This window comes from Bombina bombina, chromosome 10 (assembly GCF_027579735.1).
Source record: "Bombina bombina isolate aBomBom1 chromosome 10, aBomBom1.pri, whole genome shotgun sequence".
Lineage (NCBI taxonomy): Eukaryota > Metazoa > Chordata > Amphibia > Anura > Bombinatoridae > Bombina > Bombina bombina.
The window spans coordinates 40,494,798-40,519,677 of record NC_069508.1 but is presented as its reverse complement, the minus strand read 5'-3'; the positions used below and the strand labels follow the sequence as shown (position 1 = coordinate 40,519,677).

Sequence of the window (24,880 nt, the reverse complement as noted above, 5' to 3'; positions counted from 1 at the left end):
CTAATAAGTAGACAATGTCATTTTACAATAGAATATCTCTGAATCAGTTCGGTCATGCCAATGCTGCATGCTATTAACTGTTTTTGCCACTAGATGGCACTGTTTGTACATAAACTATGAAGCTGGTATGACACCAGTATAGAAAATCCCTGATTTTTATTTTCCATTTCATGTGGTTATTTACTAAAGTACTTACATCTAGTGTGTGTCAATGTAGCTTAATTTGTGTTTTACTTTTTAGGTAAAGTTATACCTGGTTATTGGAGATAAACAAATAATGTTAGGTCTATTAACATTAGCATACAGTAATTTATAAAATATATTGTTTCCTGGGTTAGGACATGAAGCCCCACATTTTTATTTTATTATTCAAACAGAAAATAGAATTTTAAACAACTTTCCAACTGATTTCTATTATTTAATTTGCTTCATTCTCTTGGTATTCTTTGTTAAACAAAAGCATACCTAGGTAGGCTCAGGAGCTAGCTGCTGATTGGTGGCTGCACAAAAATGCCTCTTGTTATTGGCTCACCAGATGTATTCAGCTAGCTCCCAGTAGTGCATTGCTGCTCCATCAACAGAGGATACAAAGCGAATGAAGCAATTTTAATAAAAGAAGAAAATGAGAAAGTTGTTTAAAATTGCGTATTTTATCTGAAGAAAAAAAAATTGTTTTAATGTCCCTTTAATATCCCTGGGAAATCCTTGTGATGTGAGTTTGTGTCCGTGTACATCTAACAGATTTTTTTGTTTGTTTCATGTCCCTTTAATGGATTTGTTTATATTTAAATAGCAAACGATCAAGTTTTTTTTTGTTTGTTTAATGACTAAGAGATTATTTTCTTCTCTGCAGCTCTTGTTAGTGCATAATATTGAGACTTGGGGACTGTCCCTCTTAAATCCGGCCCTGTTTTAGCCAATACTTTTAACTGGAGATATTCGGAGTGGAAATAGTTTGTACAACAAAGGCTAAAGGAAAGTTTATCCTGTTCTGTATTCGCTGATAGTTTTTATTTTGGAATAATGGGGTTATTTATTGTCACGTTTCCTTTTTGTAAATCTGTGATTTAATTTTTTTTTCTTCAAATACATTTAGCCACCAATCAGCAAGAGTTACCCAGGTGCTGAACCAAAAATACGCCGGCTCCTAGGCTTGCATTCTTGTTTTCACATAAAGATACCAAGAGAACGAAGACAAATTTATAATAGGAGTAAGTTAGAAACTATGTATATGTATAAAATCACACACAATAAAGGGGCGCCAGTTAAACGTAACCAAATAATAAATAGAAACAATGGAGATATACGTATATCAATAAGGATAATGAAACATAGATTATGTGTGGTATAGGTGAAACAGACCAGTAAACCCAAAACAAGTACCGTAATAGACTAACAGTCTATATGTGACAAGGGTGGCAGTTCTTGTCTCCAAACAACCTCCAAGGCAGCTCTTCTGAATGGCTGGCCAGACACTAGGAAATTCTGCAATACAAAAGAGGAAAGAAGGCGCCTCATAGGGTAGACAAGACCGCGCCAAGTGGCCAGGAGCAGGAACAAATACAGAAAGTTACTCACATATGGGAAAGCACAAAAATGTGCTATTCGAGCAGGCCGGATCTTCTGAGTCATCCGGCAGACTCTCCTCAAGTGCTGAATCGTGGTCCTCAGGCAAATGCTGGATGCACGTTTCCAAAGAATCTAGATTGACAAAGTCCTAGATAGCCTCAGGAGCTGAGAGCTAGCTGCTGATTAATTAGACAGTTGCTTAAAATTGCATGCACTATTGGAATCGTGAGAAAAAAATTGGGGTTTACATCCCTTTAAATAACACCAGTTTACCAACTGGAATTGTGTCTCCCTCAACTCAGAGGATAATGTAGCCGTAAGCAGTAAGTTGCGTACTGTATTGTATCTTCTGCTACATTATAACGAAGTATTTTGTACCAATCTTTATTTAGTTGTCGTATTGTCTCTTGCAATACAAACTGTGTAATCTACTTATATACCATTGAAAGTGAAAATGTATTGATACTGTGATCGTCAATAATAATTTGAATAAGAGTAATCCCCCCCCCCCCAATCTCTAATTTACACTCATTAGTTTATTCATTTGACTCAAAGTTATTATAATGTTTCTAAACATAGGGTAATATGTTACGTTTCACCAATTCCTTCTTAGTTGTGTGGGGTACAAAAATATAAACCATCCCTTGTTCTTTCTTCTCAAATGTGCACTATTTTTTTTATTAGCTGCCAATCTAAGGCTTTAAGAGTATCTTTAATTTAGGGAAATTGATTTTGTTGATTTTGTAACCTGCAATTGACCCAAATTCTTCAATTAAATTGTAAGATGAACAACACACAATAAGTGACAACTTGACTTTAACTCACCAGTCTTAATACAAAATTTCTCATCTTAGCAGCCAAAGGTTCTAATACATGATTAAAGAGAAGAGTGGGCAACCGTGTCTTGTCCTCCTATTCAGAGAAAACTGGAGGTTCAGTATAGAGTTTATTTATCACCTGCATAGGCCGCGCTCGGGCAGCGCTCAGGAGCTAGTGGAAGCGCTTCACTCCCAGCGATGACGTGGCGCTAGGTGACGTCACAAGCAAGGGAGCTTCGAAAAAACGTTCGCATGCGCAAAGGGATCTGCTGCACAATAATGGAATGGTCAGAGTTGTGATGTTTGCGAAGAGACTGAGACTGGGGAAATCATTCTGGCTCTGTGGATCAAAATCGGCAATTCCCAGAACCCCGCCCACGCATCTCTAACCCGCCCGATCGTGAAATACACATAAAATAAAAAGGGAATACACATAATTACACAATGCTTTAACGTCATATATATATAATATGATTTTTTTTGTGAGCTCTAGATAATGTAGCCCATTTCTTTTCACTTCATACGCTACGTATGAAGTGAAAATAAATGGGCTACATTCTCTAGAGCAGTGGTTGCCAACCGCGGTCCTCAAGGACCCCCAACAGTCCTGGTTTTCATTATAGCTGAACCAGTGCACAGGTGAAATAATCAGCTGATGGATAAGAGCAGGTTGGTTGCAGATCAGCTGATTATTTCACCTGTGCACTGGTTCAGCTATAATGAAAACCAGGACTGTTGGGGGTCCTTGAGGACCGCGGTTGGCAACCACTGCTCTAGAGCACACGAAAAATCATATTATATATGTATAAATAACATGGCAGCCTCCACAGCAACACGTGTGTGGAGGCTGCCATGTTTCCAAGTGTCTGAGCTTGCTCTGAAAAGTCCCAGCTTTTCCAGCACACTGGAAGCGTTGGGACTTACGTCACCAGAGCGCTCAAAAAACGCCAGCCATCTCACTTGCAAGTGTGAGAAAAACGCTCCATGCGAGTTCCAGTTCGCTTGGAGCGCTGCCCGAACGCAACTATAGAGACCCCTAAAAAATTAAACTTTACCAGAGTAGTAGAAGAAAAATAAACACTCCACCTGGTCAAAGACCTTTTCCATATCCATAGAAAGGGCAATGACCTCTGTCCAGGTACCATCTTCTCAGTCCTTTCTGATGTATGTTTCCCTGGCAACTACTGCATCATCTTTTTAATAGTTTTAATTGGAGATCTCGATCGATTTGGATAAATAAAATTTGTAAGAAACTCTTGTAATCTTTTTTTTTTCCAAAAGTTTGGGTAAAATTTTATAACCCAAGCTTAAAAGGACACTGAACCCAAATTTTTTTCTTTCATGATTCAGATAGAGCATGCAATTTTAAGCAACTTTCTAATTTACTCCTATTATCAATTTTTCTTTGTTCACTTGCTATCATTATTTGAAAAAAGAAGCTAAGGAGCCAGCAATTTTTTGGTTCAGTACCATGGACAGCACTTGTTTATTGGTGCTGTCCAATCAGCAAGGACAACCCAGGTTGTTCACCAAAAATGGGCCGGCATCTAAACTTACATTCTTGCTTTTCAAATAAACATACCAAGAGAATGAAGAAAATTTGATAATAGGAGTAAATTAGAAAATTGCTTAAAATTGCATGCTCTATCTGAATCACAAAAAAAAATAAAAAAAAATGGGTTCAGTGTCCCTTTAAGAGTTATATGATGAGGCAGAATATTTGCCTGGTTTCAATATTAAATAAATATTTTCCGCCTTGAAATTAGGAGGAATATCTGACTTATTATTGCTGTTGGTAATATTCATTGTTTTAATAAATATAGACTATTATTTGCATTTTAGAACAAAACCAAAAACAATCCAAAGGCACAGGCAGATAATATTGTGACTCAAAGAGGGAAAAGTAATTTTTGATAAATTTATTTTAAAAAACGTATTAATTAAAAAGATTGGATTTTAGAGTAAATTTGGATTCTCGAATTCCAAATCTGGGATTTTTTAGCTGTAAAGGAAAAGCAAACAGGCATTAAATGTATTTATTTTTAAGTAAAATACAATTACACACCTGTCTTGACTACATGTCATTTTCTGTTTATCGCAGCTACTCAGAAATCCAGCTGATGCAACCGGGAGAAAGGTACAGTATAGATATATTTTCTATATCATTACAAACAAATAATCTAAGCACAGGATACAGTATCCCTTTGATTTCCTTTGCTGTTGCTTTGCATATGATTTAAAAGTCATATTTCCTGTTTTATGCCAAGTTGGTTTATTTGATGTGTATGATTTACTGTACAGCTGCTCCTAACAAGGAACTCAATACAAACCTGTTGAAAAGAGACAGAATTAGATAGTGTTTACTTTTTTACTCTAACAATATTGGCAAAGAAAATAGGTGAAATGCGATAATTAAATGTAGTTGACAGCTCAGTGTCGTTTTTCGTTTTCTGCTTTGTCAGCTGATGCGCTTTAGAAAACCAGAATGAGATGAAAAGATCGATTAAATCTCTAGTTTTTATTGATGTACATTTACTGTGATTTCTACCGCATACAGAACTTGTTTATTTACAGGGCATCAAAATGAACTATTCTCGCACGCAATTTTATTTAGGGGGTGTCCTACTATCAAATAATATATTGAATTAAAGGCATGAGGAACATACAAGTTTCTAAAAAAAAATCATAAGTTTTTTTTAGTCCGAAATTTTGGAACCCAAATTATTTTCTATTAACCCCCCCCCCAAAAAAAAACTGTTTTAAAGGGGCATTGAAGGTAATATTAAAGTTTTATAATTTAGATAGCGCTTACTAGGAAGTGGCAAATTTTTTTGAATTAGCCATTCGTTTGAAAGCGCAACACAAAAAGATTTGTACAAATCCAGATTTTTGTTTGTTGCGTTTTCACACTGATATATCCTGCGCCGTAAACGGCAGAATGCTGCTGCCTGAGGTCAAATTCGCCATTCGTTTATTAAACGATTGGCGAATTCCGATATTTCACGCATGCGTAGCACTGACCATTTTAAAACTAAGCTTTCCAATTTATTTATGTGATCAAATGTACTTTTTTCTTGGTCATAGTTTTAATTGCTGATGTAAACTATGTATATGATTAGTAACAATAAGTTTATCCATTAAAGTTTATGGAGAGGTTTTATGTTACCACCAGTTTACAATAGCAATGAAAAATAGTCCTTGGTCTCTGTTGTTTGTTAAGTTGCATGAGAGCATACTAAGGTAGGCTTAGAGCTTGCATGCGTTTTGAACAATATGTCTCTGCCTCACTGTGTGTAGCAATGTTATACAAGCAACCAGTAGAGGGAGCTTTGGAGTGCAGTGGTTTCAACCGCTGTATGGTAAACCAAGCTAGTGCTATATAGCTAGAAGCACTGTTTAATTAGAACGTTTGAACACAAACTGAAAGTGCATTCAAACAGTGTGGCAGTAATTGTAAGCGAAGGAAGAACGGTCTCCTCTGCTGTCACTCAGCAATTCCTGCGGCAGCTAATGCTTTCTTTAGAGGTTGGTTGTATAACATTGCTGCATATACGTATGCAGGAACATAGTGCTCAAGACTCATGCATGCTCCTGACCCTACCTCCGTATGCTCTCATGGAAAGGGGCTGATTTCAACAAAGGAGACCAAAAGAAGGGGATACATTTGATAACATTATTAAATCTTGAAATCTGAATGTTGACTTTCACGTCCCTTTTTTGGAGTTGCAGAGAACTGCTGGTCTCGAGTGAAAACGAATGGTGACCCAATCAGTAGTGGTAGTCACATGACCCAGCCGTGTGACTGCCGCTGCTGAAAGGCTCACCAGCAGTTTCCACTTGCTACTGTTTGTGGCCTAATGCAAACAATGATGCACAATTGGGCATTAAAAAATGTTAGTTAAAATGTTTAAAGGAACAGGAAATCCCACTTTTTTTCTTTCATGATCCAGATGGAGAATGGGATTTTTAAACAACTTCCAAATTTACTTCTCGTATCTAATTTAATTTGTTCTCTTGATATCCTTTGGTGAAAAGGATACCTAGGTAGGCTCAGCTGCTGATTGGTGGCTGCACATATATGCCTCATGTTATTGGCTAACCCAATGCATTCAGCTAGCTCCCAGTAGTACCCTGCTGCTTCTTCAACAAAGGATTCCAAGAGAATTACGCAAATGTAATAATATAAGTAAATTGGAAAGTAATTTAAAATTGTATGATCTGTCTGAGTCATGAAATACAAATGTTAGGTTTTATGTCCCTTCAAGTAAACCATTATTTGTACACTAAGTATTTATCTAGTGCACCCTATACTTTGGAAGCTGTAGTAGCGTGCTCATTGTGCTAGCTTATGCACAGTCCTAATTACTGCTCTCTCTTTTAAAGGGACACTCAAGTCAAAATAAACTTTTATGATTCAGAAAGAGCAGCAGTTTTAAGACACTTCCCAATTTACTTCCATTTTCAAAGTTTGCGCAATCTTTTTATATTCACACGTCCTGGGGAACAAGCTCCTACTGAGCATGTGCAGAAGCTCACAGGTAAACGTATACTAGTCTGTGATTGGCTGATGTCTGTCACATGATACAAGGGGCCAGAAAATTGGAGAAAAAATAAATTTGACAGAAAAAAAAATCTACTGCTTATTTGAAATTCAAAGTAGGTGTTAAATCATTGTCTTTTTATTATGCACCTATTAATTATGCAATTCTACTGCATTGAGTGGTCCAACTAGGTATTAACGGTTATCGCTTGTTGTACTTACAAAAACATAGGTGTAGCTAAAACTATAGAGTTCAATAGATAATTAAAAGCCTTATGAGTGTGTTATTTCCTATAGAAATTCATATCATAATCCTATAATATTTCTAGAGTTTCAAAAGTGACCTGGGCAATTTAAATATTAGCCCTCCTATTGAGTTGTCTTAATGTAACCAGAAGTCCAAAAGTATAGCAAAGAACTTAAATGGATACTAAACCCAAATTTTTTATTTAATGATTTAGATAGCGCATGCAATTTTAAGCGACTTTCTTATTTACTCCTATTATCAATTTTACTTTGTTCTCTTGCTATCTTTATTTGAAAAGCAGGAATGTAAAGCTTAGAAGCCGTCCCATTTTTGGTTCATAAATCTGAATAGAGCTTGCTGATTGGTGGCTAAAATGTAGCCACCAATAAGCAAGCGCTATCCAGTGTGCTGAACCTAAAATGGTCCGGGGGGCCTTCGCTTTATATTCCTGCTTTTTAAAAAAAGATAGCAAGAGAATTATTTTTTTTTTTACAATAGGAGTAAATTAGAAAGTTGCTTAAAATTGCTGCTCTATTTGAATCATGAAAGAAAAAAATTTGGGTTTAGTGTCCATTTAACCATAAACTCAACTACTTGACCAGATATTTTGCACCCCATCAGTTTATGAATTGTAGTGTATATAGAAATCTATATATACAAAATGCTTATACATTTTATATATACACTGCTGACTTTCTTGACTTACTGTTCAAGAAAAGGAAGGTTGTAATAGATTCATCTTTTTATTATCATTATTATTATTTTTTTTAAAATATAAATGCTATTTAAAACTATGTATTTAACTTTCATTTAAATAGGAGTGATCAGTAAATGGAATTATTCGCTTATCTTTTAGTGGCCATTCTGGATTGGAAATCAAATTATATGACAAATGTATCAAAACAGAAGAGATTGAAAAGTCTCTAGGATCAAAGGAGGACTCTGAAAATCTCGATAATAGCGATAATGACAATGAACCAGCGCAAGAATTTGTTACGTCCATTATTTCGATAGATAGGCCGGATACTGAATATCAGGAGAGCGATGTCGCACAGAAATCCAGTGATGAAATACAAGGTCTGGTAGAAGTAACAGAAAAAATAGATCTTTGTGATCGTAATAGGACTGTTTCTTGCACGCAAGATCAGCCTTTAAGTTCCACCTCTAAAGATGCAGAAGAGAAAAAAGATATTTCTAAAACCTCAGAACACAGTGAATTAGATGTCTCTGGCGTAACTCAAAGAGCTGTGAGCAAAAAAGGAGCAGAGGAGCTCCGGAAAATACTTCGTAATTCCAAGCAATATCAGTCTGCGTTAAAAGAAAAAATTCCCACAGTTATCGTAAAGGGAAGTATGATTGACGTTCTCACACAGACCTTAAATGAATGGAAAACGGAGGAAACGCTAAAATATTTGTACGGTTCTAATTACGTATTGAAACTCACGGCTCCTGCGGATGACCTTTCACTAGTAGAAGATCTGGATGAGGATGACTTTGAAAGTTCCCTTGAAGCTTCTAAAGCTGAAGGTTCAACCAGTTTGGATGAATCTTTGATGTATAAGAACTTTAACGATGCCGTAAACCCGGTGCCAGATTTGGAAAAACTTCAAGAAGAAACTGAAATTTTAAATATTAAAGCAAGAGAATTTTTTAAAGGGAATTATATATTGCCAGAAGAACTGGAAAACAAAAAAGCAGACAATACAGACAAAAAACAGGAGGTGAGTAATGTGGTCTTTTAAAGGGACAGTCAACACCAGGATTTTTATTTTTTTTAAAAGATAGATAATCCCTTTATTACCCATTCCCTAGTTTTGCATAACCAGCACAGTTATATAAATACACTTTTTACCTCTGTGATTACCTTGTATCTAAGCCTCTGCAGGCTGCCCCCTTATTTCAGTTCTTTTGACAGACTTGCATTTTAACCAATCAGTGCTGACTCCTAAGTAGCTCCACGTGCATGAGCACAATGTTATCTATATGGCACACATTAACTAGCACCCTCTAGCGTTAAAAACTGTGAAATGCATTCAGATAAGCGGTGGCCTTCAAGGGCTAAGAAATTAGCATATAAACCTACCTAGGTTTCACTTTCAACTAAGAATACTAATAGAACAAAGCAAAATTGATGATAAAAGTGAATTGGAAAGTTGTTTAAAATTACATGTCTGAATCATGAAAGTTTATTTTTGACTAGACTGTCCCTTTAAATAGGAAATACAAGTTGTAATGAACTGCTGTGAGATTTGTAACGCACGCGTATTTGTAAAAAACGCTTTTGTTTGTTTTATATGGCACTGGTTTTTTTATTTTATTTTCTCTATAGAACTCTACCACTTGGGATCCCTCGCTTCCACTTGTAGATTCCTGCTCTCAGCAACAGATCCGAAAACGCATTGTGCTTGAAAAACTTAAAAAAGTGTAAGTATTCTAAACATGTACACTAATGGTCAAAAGTTTTATAAAACCTCAATTCTCCAGTTTTTATTGAAATTTACACAGTTTAATATCTCAATCTGCTTTGAAATTAAAGGGGCAGTCAACGTTTATTTTTAAGTATACATATAATAAATCTGCTTACTTTAATCTTTAGGATAAAAGTTTTCATTGAAAAGGGAAATGTTAAATAAATTGATTAAATTACTGTTCTTATGTTCTTTTTGCTCCCCGATCTGACCACTTACTGCTCCCTGTGCGCTCCGGTGTTCTGTCATTGTTTGCTACCCCTTCAGATTTTGCTACAACAGATACTGTGCATGCGCAAACTACGTCAGTGCATTGCGCAGATGATCCTAAACATCTGTGGAATGTGCTGACGTAGCTTTGCTCATGCGCAGTATCAACTGTAGCAAAATCTGACAGAGCGGAAGATTCTCCCTGCTTTCCTCATCTTTTGTTAATGCAGGCTGCCTGCGCGCACTCAGCGGACTTCGACTAAAAAAATGACAAAACAGTTGCTCTAGGACAAAGACTGTATCTGATACAGAAATTAAATGTACACATTAGGAGAGATGCTAAATACTAGCAGTTATACAAATTGCGACACTGCAAAATATAGCGCTTGCAGGAATCACAAATAAAAGGGCAAACATAATAGATGCCAGTGTTGGTGACCACAGAGCATTGTACAGTATTACTCACTGCATGCAATATCAAACTATAAAGATGAGGAACGCGGGGAGTATCATCCTCTCTGTCAGATTTTGCTACCGCTGTTACTGCGCATGAGCAAAGCTATGTCAGCGCATTCCACAGATGTTTTAGGACCATCTGTGGAATGCACTGATGTAGTTTGCGCATGGTCAGTATCTGCAGGAGCAAAATCTGACTGGGTAGCAAAAAATGACAGAACACCGGCAAATAAGGAGAGGACCAAGCACCTCAATCATATTATCTAATGAAGGCGCTCTCTCAGACTAAAGGTTGTGACACACTGCAAGCGATGTGGCGCAAGGCGAAGAAACTGCTTCGCTCGGCGTTACATCGCTTCTGAAGTTCAAATATTTCATCTCTGAGCGCTCAGCTACATGACCTGACGCAGCAGAGTGCTCAGAGATGAAAATGCAGGACACACTGAGCGCGCACAGCCGCATCTGCACGCTGCGCTCCGCTCCGCTTGCAGTGTGTCACAGCCTTAAGACTGAGATGATGCGCTTGCTCACATCCTATGCTCCAAATCAGGAAATTAAAAAGTGCAACAGCACTTCACTCTTCATGTTATCCGGCTGTTTGGTTGGCTTCTCGTGCGAGATTAACCCCTTGGCTGTCAACAAGCAATTTTTGTTTGTTTTTTTTATATATATATATATATATATATATATATATATATATATATATATATATATATATATATATATATATATATATGTGTGTGTGTAGTATATATAATAGATAGCTTGCTAATCTCAGCATCAATATAAATCAGATTATTAGATTAGATTCATTTTTTAACCGCCACGTTTTTAGTTTACATCAAATGAAATCCAAACACAAGCCAAATCCGGAATATGTATAACAAGTCATTAAAATACGTTTTTAATAAGTTTTGCTTTTAATTAAAAAAAATGTGTAATTGTCGCATTTAATACCGGCCTCTCTCATTATTATCAAAGGGGTTATATATTTTTTCTGTTTCTGGAGAAGTAATAAAAAATGTATTATAGCGATCTACTGTTTACATTTGTCTGTCCAGTGACAGAGCAAGTGATTCTGCAGTACTTGCGCAATCACATTTTGTGTGAGCGCACATTGTACTGAGAGGAGAGGGCGTCTGCTATCCGTGCAGCATAACCGCCAACTCTAGGATAGAGAAAAATAAAATTATAGCGAGTCGGGGCAGATGGAGGATAAGAACAAGATAGAAGTTTTTTTGGTAAAATTTACAGTTTGTAAACCGGATTGGAATAATTGAAACCTATGTATAATATTAACATACATAAGGTATTTATTATGTGCTTATGTTTAATGCGTTGTTTACTTTAAAATTAGATAGTAATATTATGAGTGTAACTGTACTGTTTAATGTATTTTTTATTTGTTTCATGACACTTTCTATTTAAGAGTAACAGTTAACCAGAGCTCTATGATCGCGCTATCCCAACGCGCGTTCAATTCAATTGCGCTCAAGCGATCGTGTTTACTTTCAACTTGTTATGTGCACGATACTTCTTACGCGATAAGCCCGATATCGCTCACGCGCAACTGTAAGCGTGTCACTTGTAATTTGGCGCTGTCAGGTCAGTTGTTTGAGGACTGAATTAGTAAACTTAATTTAGTGATCTTTTTAGTGGCTTTGATGTAGATGTTTATGCAGAAGGAGCTAATTTATCAATTTCTTCATTCTAGTTTGCCCGCTATTTTATTGCCTCTACAACTTACTTATAGCGATGTCTCCAAGGAGTTACACAGTCTTGTAAAAACCTTTAGGTGAGTACATTTTTTATACTTTTATATATATTGAGTGTGTGTATGTGGGTATGTGTGTGTATATATATATATATATATATATATATAAATATATATATATATAGTTGTGTGTGTGTGTGTATATATATATATATATATACACACACAGAGAAAACCCAGCACTCACTTACAAGCTCTCAGCTAAGATTTAAAAGCAAAAATGGAAAGGTTAGTCACCGCATCTGGCCAAATGGGACAAGCTCAGGTATCACGTCAAGGTCCTTTCCAATACCCGAGACCCTAAAACAGCCACAGAGCTTGCATTTTTGTGGCTGTTTTAGGGTCTCGGGTATTGGAAAGATGGTGGATCTTTCAATGGCTGATACAGCTTTCACTACCCAAACTTCTTTTGAAGATGCAGAGGGGAGTCTTTTGGGACCCCTGGAAGGACCCTTTATAGACAGCTGTGGAATCGGTAAGAGTGAATGGCCTGATCTGTTGAATGCTGTGGTTGTGAAGCCTCAGTCTCTGTTGAAATGGAGAGCGCCGGCCATGCTCACTATACGCAGCACAGATTTCATCTTGCATCTAGATCCGTTAAATAGCCCTATGGTTAATCTGATTAAGTACAGGGATCATTGCTTTGTCTTCCCTACTATGACATCAGCTACTGGCTTACCTGAAGAGGGGAGACAGGGCTTAAAAGTGGAGACTGTTTCTTTGCATTTGCACAAGGAGCGCTTATCAACCGGTGTTGGCTAAATTATAACTCATTTATGTCTTAAGCTACTACTCACCCTTTTGCTCCAAATTACATCTTCTTAGTCTTTTATGGACTTTAATATTGGATGCCGGTACCGTGGGTGCTCCTGACTAATATTTTTTATGACGCTGAACATGCTTAAAGGGACAGCCTAGTCCAAAAAAAACGTTCATGATTCAGATAGAACATGTAATTTTAAACAACTTTCCAATTTACTTTTATCACCAATTTTTCTTTGTTCTCTCTGTATTCTTAGTTGAAAGCTTAACCTAGGAGGTTCATATGCTAATTTCTTAGACCTTGAAGGCCGCCTCTTAAGAATGCATTTTAACAGGTTTTTCAACACTAGAGGGTGTTAGTTCATGTTTTTCATATAGATAACACTGTGCTCATGCACGTGAAGTTACCTGGGAGCCATCACTGATTGGCTAAACTGAAAGTCTGTCAAAAGAACTGAAATATAGGGGCAGTTGGCAGAGGCTTAGATACAAGATAATCACAGAGTTAAAAAATATATAAATATAACTGTGTTGGTTATGCAAACTTGGGGAATGGGTAAAAAAGGGATTATCTTTTAAAACAATAACCATTCTGGTGTAGACTGTCCCTTTAATCTTTATTGCTATAAGTTATATGGTGGCTACTTCATTTTTTAATGTTATGTCCTAATGTATACTCGTATGATTTGCTTTGTAATATATGCCAGTATGCTCTTCTTATAGCGTAGCCTTGAGGCTAGAAACTCTCAAAAGTCAAACCCTCTGGTGTCCTTGCACTCTGTTAAAGGTTTAAACACAAGAGTGTCTGTAATTATATTTTGTGCCTTACGGAACCAGTATATTCGTGCCAATTTGTGCATTTATACCATAGGCTATATCACTGAATAGTACAAATTGTTCATACATTTCAGTAACATAAATTTGTATCATTAATAACTCTTTTCTACTGTACACTTAACTTGGCTGTTGGTGTAGAAGGCGGGAATACAAGTATTTTTAAAGCTGCTAGTACTACATAGCTTGTTTTCCTGCCGTTGTATTTATTCTCCGTTATATGATAAGCAATGTGTTTCTGTTGAACAGTGGGATCTTCACAATTAGTGTAACTTAAAATATTATCGCTGACGGTGGTGGAGAGTTTCATCTCTGCTTCAAGTTGCGACTGCCTCCTACCATGGTTGAACAAATCCACAACTTTACATAATCCATTGTCAAATGCCATATCCAGGTTAACTCTTTATTATCATACTGATAGATGTTATTCCTTATTATTTTAATACACTCTGCTTAGAGCAGTGTTTTTCAACCAGTGTACCCTGGCACACTAGTGTGCCGTGAGAGATCCTCAGGTGTGCCACGGCAGACTGACAACAGTGTGACACATTTTTTTAAACTTTGCTTGTTTTTTACTCCCAGTGCAGGGGTAGTTTGTAGGAGGCCTGGCATAACGGCACAATACATACAGTATGTGTGTGTTTGTGTGTATGTGTATATATATATATATATATGTGCTGTATTATGCTACAATGTGTGATTTTTTTTAAATTTTGGGATGGTGGTGTGCCACAGGATTTTTTAATGTAAAAAAGTGTGCCACGGCAAAAAAAAGGTTAAAAATCACTGGCTTAGAGGATCTACCAGGCTCTTAAATTAAGCCTTTTTTTAATGTAATTAGACTTAATATTGACCTATTAAAGAACGTATGACGGACTAGACAGGGCTAGTTTTAGGGCTTTTACATGTTAGATAAACAACGCCAAGTATTGCCAAGTGTACTAATGTTTATCATTAGAATTTGTCTTTCTTACTTAAGAGCAGAATCCCTGTTTTGTTTTGAACCACAATATTGTTGTAAGGTCCTACAGTTAATTTAGTGTTTGAAATTTGTTTTTGGCTTTTTGTTTTGTGTTTTGTTTTTTTTAGTTTAAAAACGTAACAAAAACCTAACCTTGCTGATCACTGTGTGCCATTATATTTCCTTAGCTTAGGGACCGTATTCTTTTCAAGCCCTAACTATATAATAGAGTACCAAGATGCAACACAAAGTGGAGATCAGGTCTATCATTTAAACCCTAGAACAGCAGCTTCAATATTCATATATTTGTTTATTAGATAATTCCTGTATTATATGCCCCTGTAGGGAGGGTAATTTTGCAGAGGGATATATTTTTGTCTTAAAATGTATATTCTTTGAGGGTCTAAATCTTTAATACATCAAAGCGCCTAATTAATCAAGCAAGTTGCTTAGTTAGATCCCTCATCAACTTCTTGAATAGCGTTCTATCTAACTTCAAATTGCAACCGGCAGACATTCAATAGTCCCTCTTCCATGTGTGACTACAATATGTCAGTTATCGTCCTTAGGCTACTTAGTACATTACTATTAACCTCCTTTATATCTACATACTTTCTATATGCATACTCCCAACAGGAGGAATATTTCCACTTCTAGTTCCTAATATTAACTAATATCAAGGTGCACATTAGTAGTTCTTTTGGTTTTAGTTTATAGTTTATTGTTTTATTTGTTACAGGAAAAATATGAGAAACTGTAATACTCATACATAACTCATCTTCTGATACATTATGTAAAGAATACATCCCCTGCTGTTGAGGCTATTCTGCTATGTATTGCAATTGCTTTTATTCTCTACTGGCTAATTGTTAGTCAACTTATTGTAACTTGTTATGCTCTTGCCGGAACACATTTCGTTGTATTGATATCCTATGTTTCTCAATAAAAAGAATAAAAAAATAAAAATAAACCTAATAATAAGAAATAAATAAAAAATAAAAAAATAAAGCTATCCAAAATAATAAAATTAAACTTAAACTAATACCGCTATAAAAATTAACACCCCCTAATCTAATACTTAACTACCAATAGCCCTTAAAAGGGCCTTTTGTAGGGCATTGTCCTAAGTTAAACAGCTCTTTTACCACTAAAATAAATACTAAGTCCCCCCTAACAGTAAAAAAAACCCCACCCACCAAACCCCCCAAAATAAAAAAAACCTAGCACTAAAAAAAACTAAACTACCCATTGGCCCTAAAGGGACAATTGTATGGGCATTGCCCTTAAAAGGGCATTCAGCTCTTTTACTGCCCTTAAAAGGGCAATTCGTTTTTTTTCAAGTCCATCTTAAAAAAAAAAAAAAAAAAAACTCCCCAAAAAGGAAAATAAAAAAGCCTAACTCTAATCCCCAAATAGGTACTCGCTGTTTCTGAAGTCCGGGGGAGAAGGTCTTCTTCCAGACGGATCCATCATCTTTTATCTGTATCCGGAGTAAAGGCGGTGCGGAGCTGTGTTCTCGATCCTCGGCGGCGGCGGTCCTCGGCAGGATGGAGGCTCTTCTTCATCTGATGTCTGTCGTTGACTGAATATTGAATGCAAGGTACCGCAATCAATTTGGGGTACCTTGCATTCCTATTGGCTGAAATTTTGAAATCAGCCAATAGGAATAGAGTTACTGAAATCCTATTGGCTATTCAAATCTGCCAATAAGATTTCAGTAGCTCTCATCCTATTGGCTGATTTTGAAAATTTCAGCCAATAGGAATGCAAGGTTCCCCAATAAACATGGGGTACCTTGCATTCAATCTTCAATGTGCGGCGGACGATCGCATGAAGAGGAACCTCCACGCCGCTGCCGAGGATCGTCACAACTGGGAAGACCGCTCTGGACCTCTGCTCTCACTGAAATTCATTATATGCAAAGGGCAGCAAGACCCTTGTAAGTGACGTGCACTGTGGAGATAAGAAAATACTTTTATGCAAACATTTTAGTCTACTTGGGACATTTATTTATTTATATATATATATATATATATATATATATATATATTTATTTATATATATATATTTATTTATATATAAAAAAATATTAAAATACACACTTGCACGCACATACTAATATAGGGCTATAATACAAGTGGAGCACTATTGTTTGTGCGCTATCAATATTGGGAATTTGAGGCCTTTTGCGTGCAAAGTTCAAAGTGAATGTGACTTTAGAGCTCTGGTTCACTGTTACGCAATTCAAAAAAGTATCACAAAACACATCAAAAATACATTTTAAAGTACAGTTACATTTATAATAGAACATATCCTGCTATGTGCAGAACATTGGATTATGAAATATGCACTATTATCTTCTTATGTTGCACTTTTAAATAACCGTGATCATGTTTGCATGACTTGTGGGTGTTAGGTGTTATTTTTTCCAACTTTTTTTGGCTAAATTGAAGTCTATGGGGAATGCGATTTTGTGTTATGCAAGAGAGCAAACTTTTTACTTTCAACTCGTAATGCAAGCGCGAATCGCAGAGCTAAAAAAATAATTCTAGCGGTTTTAACACTCCAATGAGAGTGCAAACTGCCGCTCCCCTGGTAACCTAGCCCATAGTGTATAAAAATGTGAGAAGTGAAGTAGGTTTATTATTTATGTTATTATTATTTTTTTTACTTGTCTTTATGACAACCTAATTAAAAGACAAGTGATTTTAAAGGGATATGAAACTCCAAATTTTAATATTTTTCTAAATGACTTGGAGCAAGGATTAAATAGCAACATCTCTATTTTTGCAGATGATACTAAGTTAAGTAAGGTCATTAGGTCAGAGCAGGATGAACTTTCGTTACAAAGGGATCTGCAAAAATTAGAAGTATGGGCAAGTAAATGGAAAATGAGATTAAATACGGGAAAATGCAAGGTTCTACATTTTGGAAGTAAAAATAAGCAGGCAATGTATTATTTAAATGGGACAAAACTTAGCCAGAGGAGGAAAGGGATTTGGGCGTAGTAATAGATAACAAGCTAAAGATGGGTGCACAATGCAGGGCAGCGGCTTCAAAGGCTAATAAGATACTAGCATGTATTAAAAAAGGCATTGATTCAAGAGAGGAAAGCAGAGTTCTGTCACTATATAAATCCCTGGTAAGACCTCACCTTGAGTATGGAGTGCAGTTCTGGGGACCGATCTCAAAAAAGATATTCCAGAGCTAGAAAAAGTTCAGAGAAGGGCCACAAAGCTGATAAGGGGAATGGAGAATTTAAGCTATGAGGAGAGGCTAGCCAAACTGGGTCTGTTTTCTTTAGAAAAAAGGCGCTTGAGAGGTGACATGATTACTTTATATAAATATATTCAAGGCCCTTATACAGAGATGGCAGAAACTCTGTTTATTCCAAGAAAATTGTTTGTGACAAGAGGTCACAATTTAAGGTTGGAGGAAAGGAGATTTAATCTCCTGCAACGGAAACGTTTTTCACTGTAAGAGCAATAAAATTGTGGAACTCATTTTCAAAGGAGGTAGTGAATGCCAATACCCTAGATGCATTTAATTTTTTTTGGATGCATTTCTGTCTAGAAACAAAATTCATGGATATGATTGCTAGTATTAAATGGGTCACCTTTTTATTGGGATTATTTAATCTTAACTGGAGCTTTTTGTAAGTATTTTAGATTTGTATAGGTTGAACTCGATGGACTTAGGTCTTTTTTCAACCTAATCTACTATGTTACTATGTAGACAGAGCCGATGATTTTACTTCTATTATCAAAATTTGCTTAGTTCCTATGATATTCTGATACCTAGGTATGCATCTGGGGCACCACATGACAGGAAATAGTGCTGCCATCTAGTGCTCTTTCAAATGCATAGCATTCTTGCAAAACTACTGCTATATAGTGCTCCTGAGCTTACATCCTGCTTTTCAACAAAAGATACCAAAGAACAAAGCAAATGTGATACTAGAAATAAATTAAAAATTGTTGCTCTATCTTAAAGGATTACTTTCTGTTATAATTTTTAAGCTAAACAACTAACATATTAAAGTTAATAAACATTAATTAAAACCTACTGACCTATATTTTCTCCAAAACGAAGTTTCATAACGTTCTAAAAGTTATATCTTTTATTTGCCGATGATGTCACGTTATCCTGCCCACTATTTTCAGCACTGCATGTTCAAAATACTTAAACCAATAACTTTGTGTTTAAAGCGCCATTTTGAAACCTAGGTATTGTAAACGGATTGGTACAGAGCAAAGGATACCCACGGAGTGGGTTTGGAAAACAATTAAATTTGCAGACAAGATTTCTGATATACGGTAGGGATATGTTAATGAAATGCTATTGATAAAAAGCGTATTTGGGGTAGTTAGTTAGTAACAGGCATAGAAAATATTTACTTACAGTGGCCCTTTAATCATGAAAGAAATTGTTTTAGTTTCATGTCCCTTTAAGATTAGATTAAAGCATTAACCTTTCTTCACCTCTGTGTGATAAAGAAATGACAGGTGACAAATATTTGACTGTTTCTCATCTCTTGTCACTGAATTTCTGGAGAGGAGAATGCAGCAAATTACGTAGCAGCAATTTTCCTCTCCATTAGGTCTTAAGAAACACTTGCAGTTCACTCTATCTGGTGCAGCGTTTTAGTCTCACTCTTACAGATTGCAAATGCTCTAAGGAGATCTCTTAAGACATTTTAGTACAGTTCTAGTTCATCCCCAGCTATGTCCCCGAGTGCCTGTATGCATTTGTTAGGAATACAGCGCTGTCACATGATTCCCCTGAGCGTCTCTTGTCTGACAGACCGCTCTGTACTTTATTTGTTTCGCTTGGGTTTTTAAATAAAGGTACCTGCTAAGTATTAGTCATTTATTTCCAGCTCTGCTTATCAAATGGGATTGTGAGGCACTGGGATTGACTTAAAGGAACTCAAAATTAAAAATGTAGCTGTTATGATTCAGAGAATGTTTTATTTTATTTTATTATCAAATTTACCTTGTTCGCTTAGTATCCTTTGCTGAATGTAGCCCCTTTCTATAAAAGAAAACTGAGGCAGACTTGGGAGCATGCTCATGTTTTATACTGTTAAAGGGACAGTTTACTCCAGAATTGTTATTGTTTAAAAGATAGATAATCCCTTTATTACCCATTCCCCAGTTTTGCATAACCAACACAGTTATATAAATACACTTTTTACCTCTGTAATTACCTTGTATATAAGCCTCTGCAGACTGCCCGCTATTTCAGTTCTTTTGACAGACTTGCAGTTTAGACCAATCAATGCTGACTCATAAATAACTCCACGGGAGTGAGCACAATGTTACCTATAGGGCACACATGAACTAGTGCAGTGTAGCTGTGAAAAACTGTCAAAATACACAGAGAAAAAAAGGGGGCCTTCAAATTAGCATATGAGCCTACCTAGGTTTAGCTTTTGACAAAGAATACAGAGAATAAAGTCAATTTCATGATAAAACTAAATTGGAAAGTTATCTTAAATTGTATGTCCTATCTGAATCATGAAAGTTTTGACTAGACTGTCCTTTTAAGATGAGCAAGACATGGGAACGCTTGTTAACCTACATCGGTATGCTCCTATGAAAAGGTTTAATAAAGAATTACAAGAGAGAGAGCCACATGTGATAATAACAGTTAATTGTAAAGTTGTTTTCCTTCCATAAGGCAGGGAGAGTCCACGACTTTATTCCTTACTGTTGGGAAATACAACACCTGGCCACCAGGAGGAGGCAAAGACACCCCAGCCAAAGGCTTAAATATCCCTCCCACTTCCCCTATCCCCCAGTCATTCTTTGCCTTTCGTCACTATAGGAGGTGGCAGAGAAGTGTCAGAAGATTTGGATAGTCCTGTAATGGGTATGTGCCCTTCAAAGAAAGGACTGGAGTTTTAAGTAGTCATGTCAACCTCTCAATGAGAGTATTGCTGAAAGTTAGAGTCTGGAGATGCAGAGAAAGTTTTTTTTTTTTCTGCGAACCCATCCAGACTGCTGACTAACAGCTCCCGGGCAATCAGTGTTGACGAGTTTCACTGCTTGCTGCTACACACTCAAGTCTATGCTTAGAGGAGAGAAGGGAACATGATAGCAACTTTCAAGTACGTTAAAGGGCTTAGTAAAACTGAGGCTGTGGGTATTTTACATAAAATGGAAAATACAAGAACAAGGGGTCATGATCTCAAGCTGAAGGGTAGTAGATTCAGGAGTAATTTGAGGAAGCACTTCTTTACAGAAAGAGTGATTGATTTATGGAATAAACTTCCTCAAGAGGTAGTAGCGACAAACACTGTGGGGGACTTTAAAAATGCATGGGACAAGCATAAGGCTATCCTACAAACTAGATAAGTTTATACTATTAGGTATTATCGGGCAGACTTGCTGGGCCTATGGCTCTTATCTGCCGTCAATATCTATGTTTCTATGTCAGAAGCGCTGCTGCAAGACTTTCACACTTGAGAGGCTGTGCCTGTTCCACAGCATGGGTCTTGGATGTAAGACGGTTTTTTATACATACACTTTAAAACTCTATACAGGGTCACAGTGTGGCTCCTTTATACCTCGATAAGCTCAAGAGTTAATATCTCATTGCAAAAGAGTTCTCTTACTCCAAGTACAAGGGTGAATTTCCTGGCGACAATAATAGACTCCATATCCATCCCTCCCGTTATTCATTCAGTGTCCTCTGGAGCTTGGGTATAGTTTTCCCAACAGTAAGGAATGAAGTCCACAACCCCGCCCGTAATTTGTTTTTGATGGGCGGCTCCCTTTTTATATTATTTCTTCTGGCACCTTTTATACCCTGATGTTTCTCCTCTTTTCCTTGTTCTATTGGCAGAATGACTGGGGAATAGGGGAAGTGGGAGGGATATTTAAGCCTTTGGCAGGGGGGGTCTTTGCCTCCTCCTGGTGGCCAGGTGTTGTATTTCCCAACAGTAAGGAATGAAGTTGTGGACTCTCCCTGACAGGACGGAAAGGAATTTATCTGGTAAGCATAAATTATGTTTTTGTTTTTTAATTGCAAGCTTTATCTGCACCCTTAAAGCTACACTGAAGTATTTTTTTTCTTTGTTGCATCGAAAAGAGCTTTTAATGTATCTGTCCACAGGGAGTTCAGTTGTGAACAAACATACAATTTCTGTTAGTTTTAAAGTCAATTTAAAGGGATAGAGCATGCTATTTTAAACAACCTTTCAATTTACTTTTAGTATTTAGTTAACTTTGTTCTCTTTGTATCTTTTGCTTAAAAGCATACCTAGGTAGACTCAAGAGCAGCAATGCACTACCGGTAGCTGGCTGCTGATTGGAGGATGCACATATATAGAATCTCATGCTTTCTCCTTGTTAAGTATTGGATAAAGGTTTTATACAAGACCATTCTGCCATACATGATATTTTTCTTTCGTACTGTGTGAGGTTTTCCTACAGCTAGAAGTTAATGAAAAGGAGACACCTCGAGATAAACTGTTTTCTATAAACCATCTTGATAGTTGTCACATCATGTTGCTTTATGTTTGATTGGATATAGTTTGAAATCATCTCAGTTCTCAAGGACTGTGGTCATAAGTCAACTCTACCAATTCAGAATCTTAGAGTTGTTTTCATGAATTTGAAAATATTGGGTGTTCTTATCTAGCCTGCAAGAGGCTACTTGAATCTTCAACTGGGATGAGATCAACCTCATGGTAATTTCAGTTGTTTACATTACAGGTCTTTAGAATCATCAGAGTTACTAAACAGCTTGTCTGTTCATTCAAGAGAAATGTCAGTTCATGCCTGAAACAAAGATCACCATCTCTATGCAATAAATGTGATGTTTATCTCTTGGAACTTTTGGGTTTTTTCCCCTTCCAGTTATCATCATATCTTGTCTGATTCAAGGCATCAGGAAGGATAAATAGATGGCTATTCTTCTGCCTGTAGCTTGCTATACAAAGGGTTTCCCAAACATGGCTCATCACTCTTCTCCTATGTAGGGTGAGGAACTCGCAATAGACCACTCTTGGCTGTAGGTGTGGTTGGAAAATAGAGTACTCATAAAATGTGTGCTTACTAACCTTTGGAGTTCATTACTGTGTTGTGGGAGCTGTTAATGCATTGGTCTCCACTGCTTCACTCTCCACTTCTATGGGACGCCTCATGTACAGGTCTACACTGCAACCTTGACCAGTGAACAGAACACTCACTGGGGATTCTCACACTGTCCCTGAGGGGACTGGAAAGTAGTGACTGTATATCTCCATCTCATTGGGGCACACAAATTTCATCTTCAATGTCAATAGCAATACTACATATGTCCACTTTCTCCTATTAATTATCTAGCCATACATTCATTATCTAGACATATACAAATTATTCTCAATGGAAAGTATAAAAAAATAGTAAACCAACAAAACCTGTAATCAAAGTTGTGAAAATTTAACTTTATGTATAGTTACAAAGTTATTCTAAATGTCCTACACATATTGTTTTGGAATTATGCCAGACTTTCTCCAGTTTGGCCAATAATGACTATTTGAGATCTTGTCTTTCTAATGGGTGAAATCTATTGGCTTCTTTCTTGGATTAAAAAACTTTTTTTTCTCAGGAACCCTTTTCACCACTAAGATTGTAAAATGCTTGTACTAAGTTGGTTACTCAATCTTTGATTTTGAAGAACAAGTCCCAATGTAATTTACACTAAAATGTTCATTTTAAAGCAACAGTTTTATAAATGTTAACATTTGGGTCATATTTATTGTGTTTGTGTGTGTGTACGTATACACATATACACACACATAGTGACCCTGTGTGAACGAGGTTCAACTCTCTGTTACAGTATCGCAGAAAACTGCTTGTGTCCTATGTATCTGTGCTGTTTAAATGGCATATTAATAGCAGTGACTAGTGTTGAGAGCTTGCCAATCAATACGAACATTGAATAAGAGTTAATAGACACAAATAACTGCAGCCTTCGTATGAAGCCCTATGTGGAAGGATGTGTGTTGGCAATCAATACATTCATGTATTTCTTAGGATTTGTAACCGTTCTTATCCTTGCATTTTGGAGTATCCCCTGAAGAATTGGAGCTGTCGCTTTGGCTTAGTGTCTTTAAAGAAGATTTACAGTAATATCACGTGTGGGCTGGCTGTCAAAATAATTCTAGCAAATGTATCATACCATAGTTTATAACTATTACCAAAACAAGTCCATTCTGAAAGCATTCTGTTTGTTCACACAATGATGATCCAATGTTTTTTTGATTTAGCACTTGTTAATCTAAAATTTAGCGTTCATTCAGGTCATTGTAGTAGTGAATGTAGTCAAAAGAAAATTTCCATTTGGATTAAAATATATCATTGGCTTCCTCTGTAGTGAATATGTTTTTTAAAAAAAAAATAATAATATAGATTTTAGACATTTTCCCATCTGTTGTGGTGTTACCGTACTTTCTTAGTGTATACGTGTAAATCCGCCTAATATTCGTATTTTTTTTTCCCCCTTCAGATTTACAAATAAAAATATCACCCACACTATCCCGGAATGGTCAATAATCGCTATTGTTCTCTTATTCGCGTAAGTATTTGTAAACATTTTTCTTATGAGAACCTAAAATAAGAAGCCTTGTAGAAAAATTGTATTGCATAATGCTGGGCTGAAATGTAAAATATCTGTTGTAAATCATGTGTTACAGTAAACAAAAAAAAACATTGATGTATGAAAGAAAAATAAAACGGAAATAGGTATAAAAAGTAATATAAAAAAAATATGTAACTTATTTATGTAAATTAAATAAAAAATACCTTTTTATGGAAGTTTTTCACTTGCTGGGAATGCACTAGGGGGATATGTGTGTATATATCCAACTTTAGGGATGTTTAAAAATGGATAAAAAAAGAAAAACAAACTTATAAATGATATATATTATGATTTTAATTTATAAATGCATGTAGAATTTATTTATAGAAATTATCTCATATTCTTGTTCTTATGATATAAATAATTATCACACTTTTATGTTCCTATGATTTTTATCATATAAAAATATCACATAGAAAAAAAAGTAGTATTAAAGGGACACTAGAGTCAAAATTAGTCTCATGATTCAGAAAAAAAATCCAGTTTACTTATATTATTTGTGTGCACAGTTTTTTATATACACACTTCCGAGTTCACAGTGGATACATACAAGTCTGTTGTTTGTTAATGCCGATCACATGATACAGGGGGCAGGGAAGTGGAAGGAAATT

The 24,880-nt window shown here is 36.2% G+C and overlaps 1 protein-coding gene across 1 annotated transcript in view; it reads left to right on the top strand.

Annotated features, from left to right (window-relative positions):
- RPAP2 (RNA polymerase II associated protein 2) overlaps nt 1-24,880 on the top strand; it is a 102,281-nt gene that overhangs the window by 20,413 nt on the left and 56,988 nt on the right. The window contains exons 7-11 of the mRNA XM_053694003.1: nt 4,489-4,524; nt 8,031-8,895; nt 9,504-9,598; nt 12,023-12,103; nt 24,138-24,206. Coding sequence (XP_053549978.1) covers nt 4,489-4,524; nt 8,031-8,895; nt 9,504-9,598; nt 12,023-12,103; nt 24,138-24,206 — 1,146 coding nt within the window. The remainder of the gene's footprint in view (nt 1-4,488; nt 4,525-8,030; nt 8,896-9,503; nt 9,599-12,022; nt 12,104-24,137; nt 24,207-24,880) is intronic.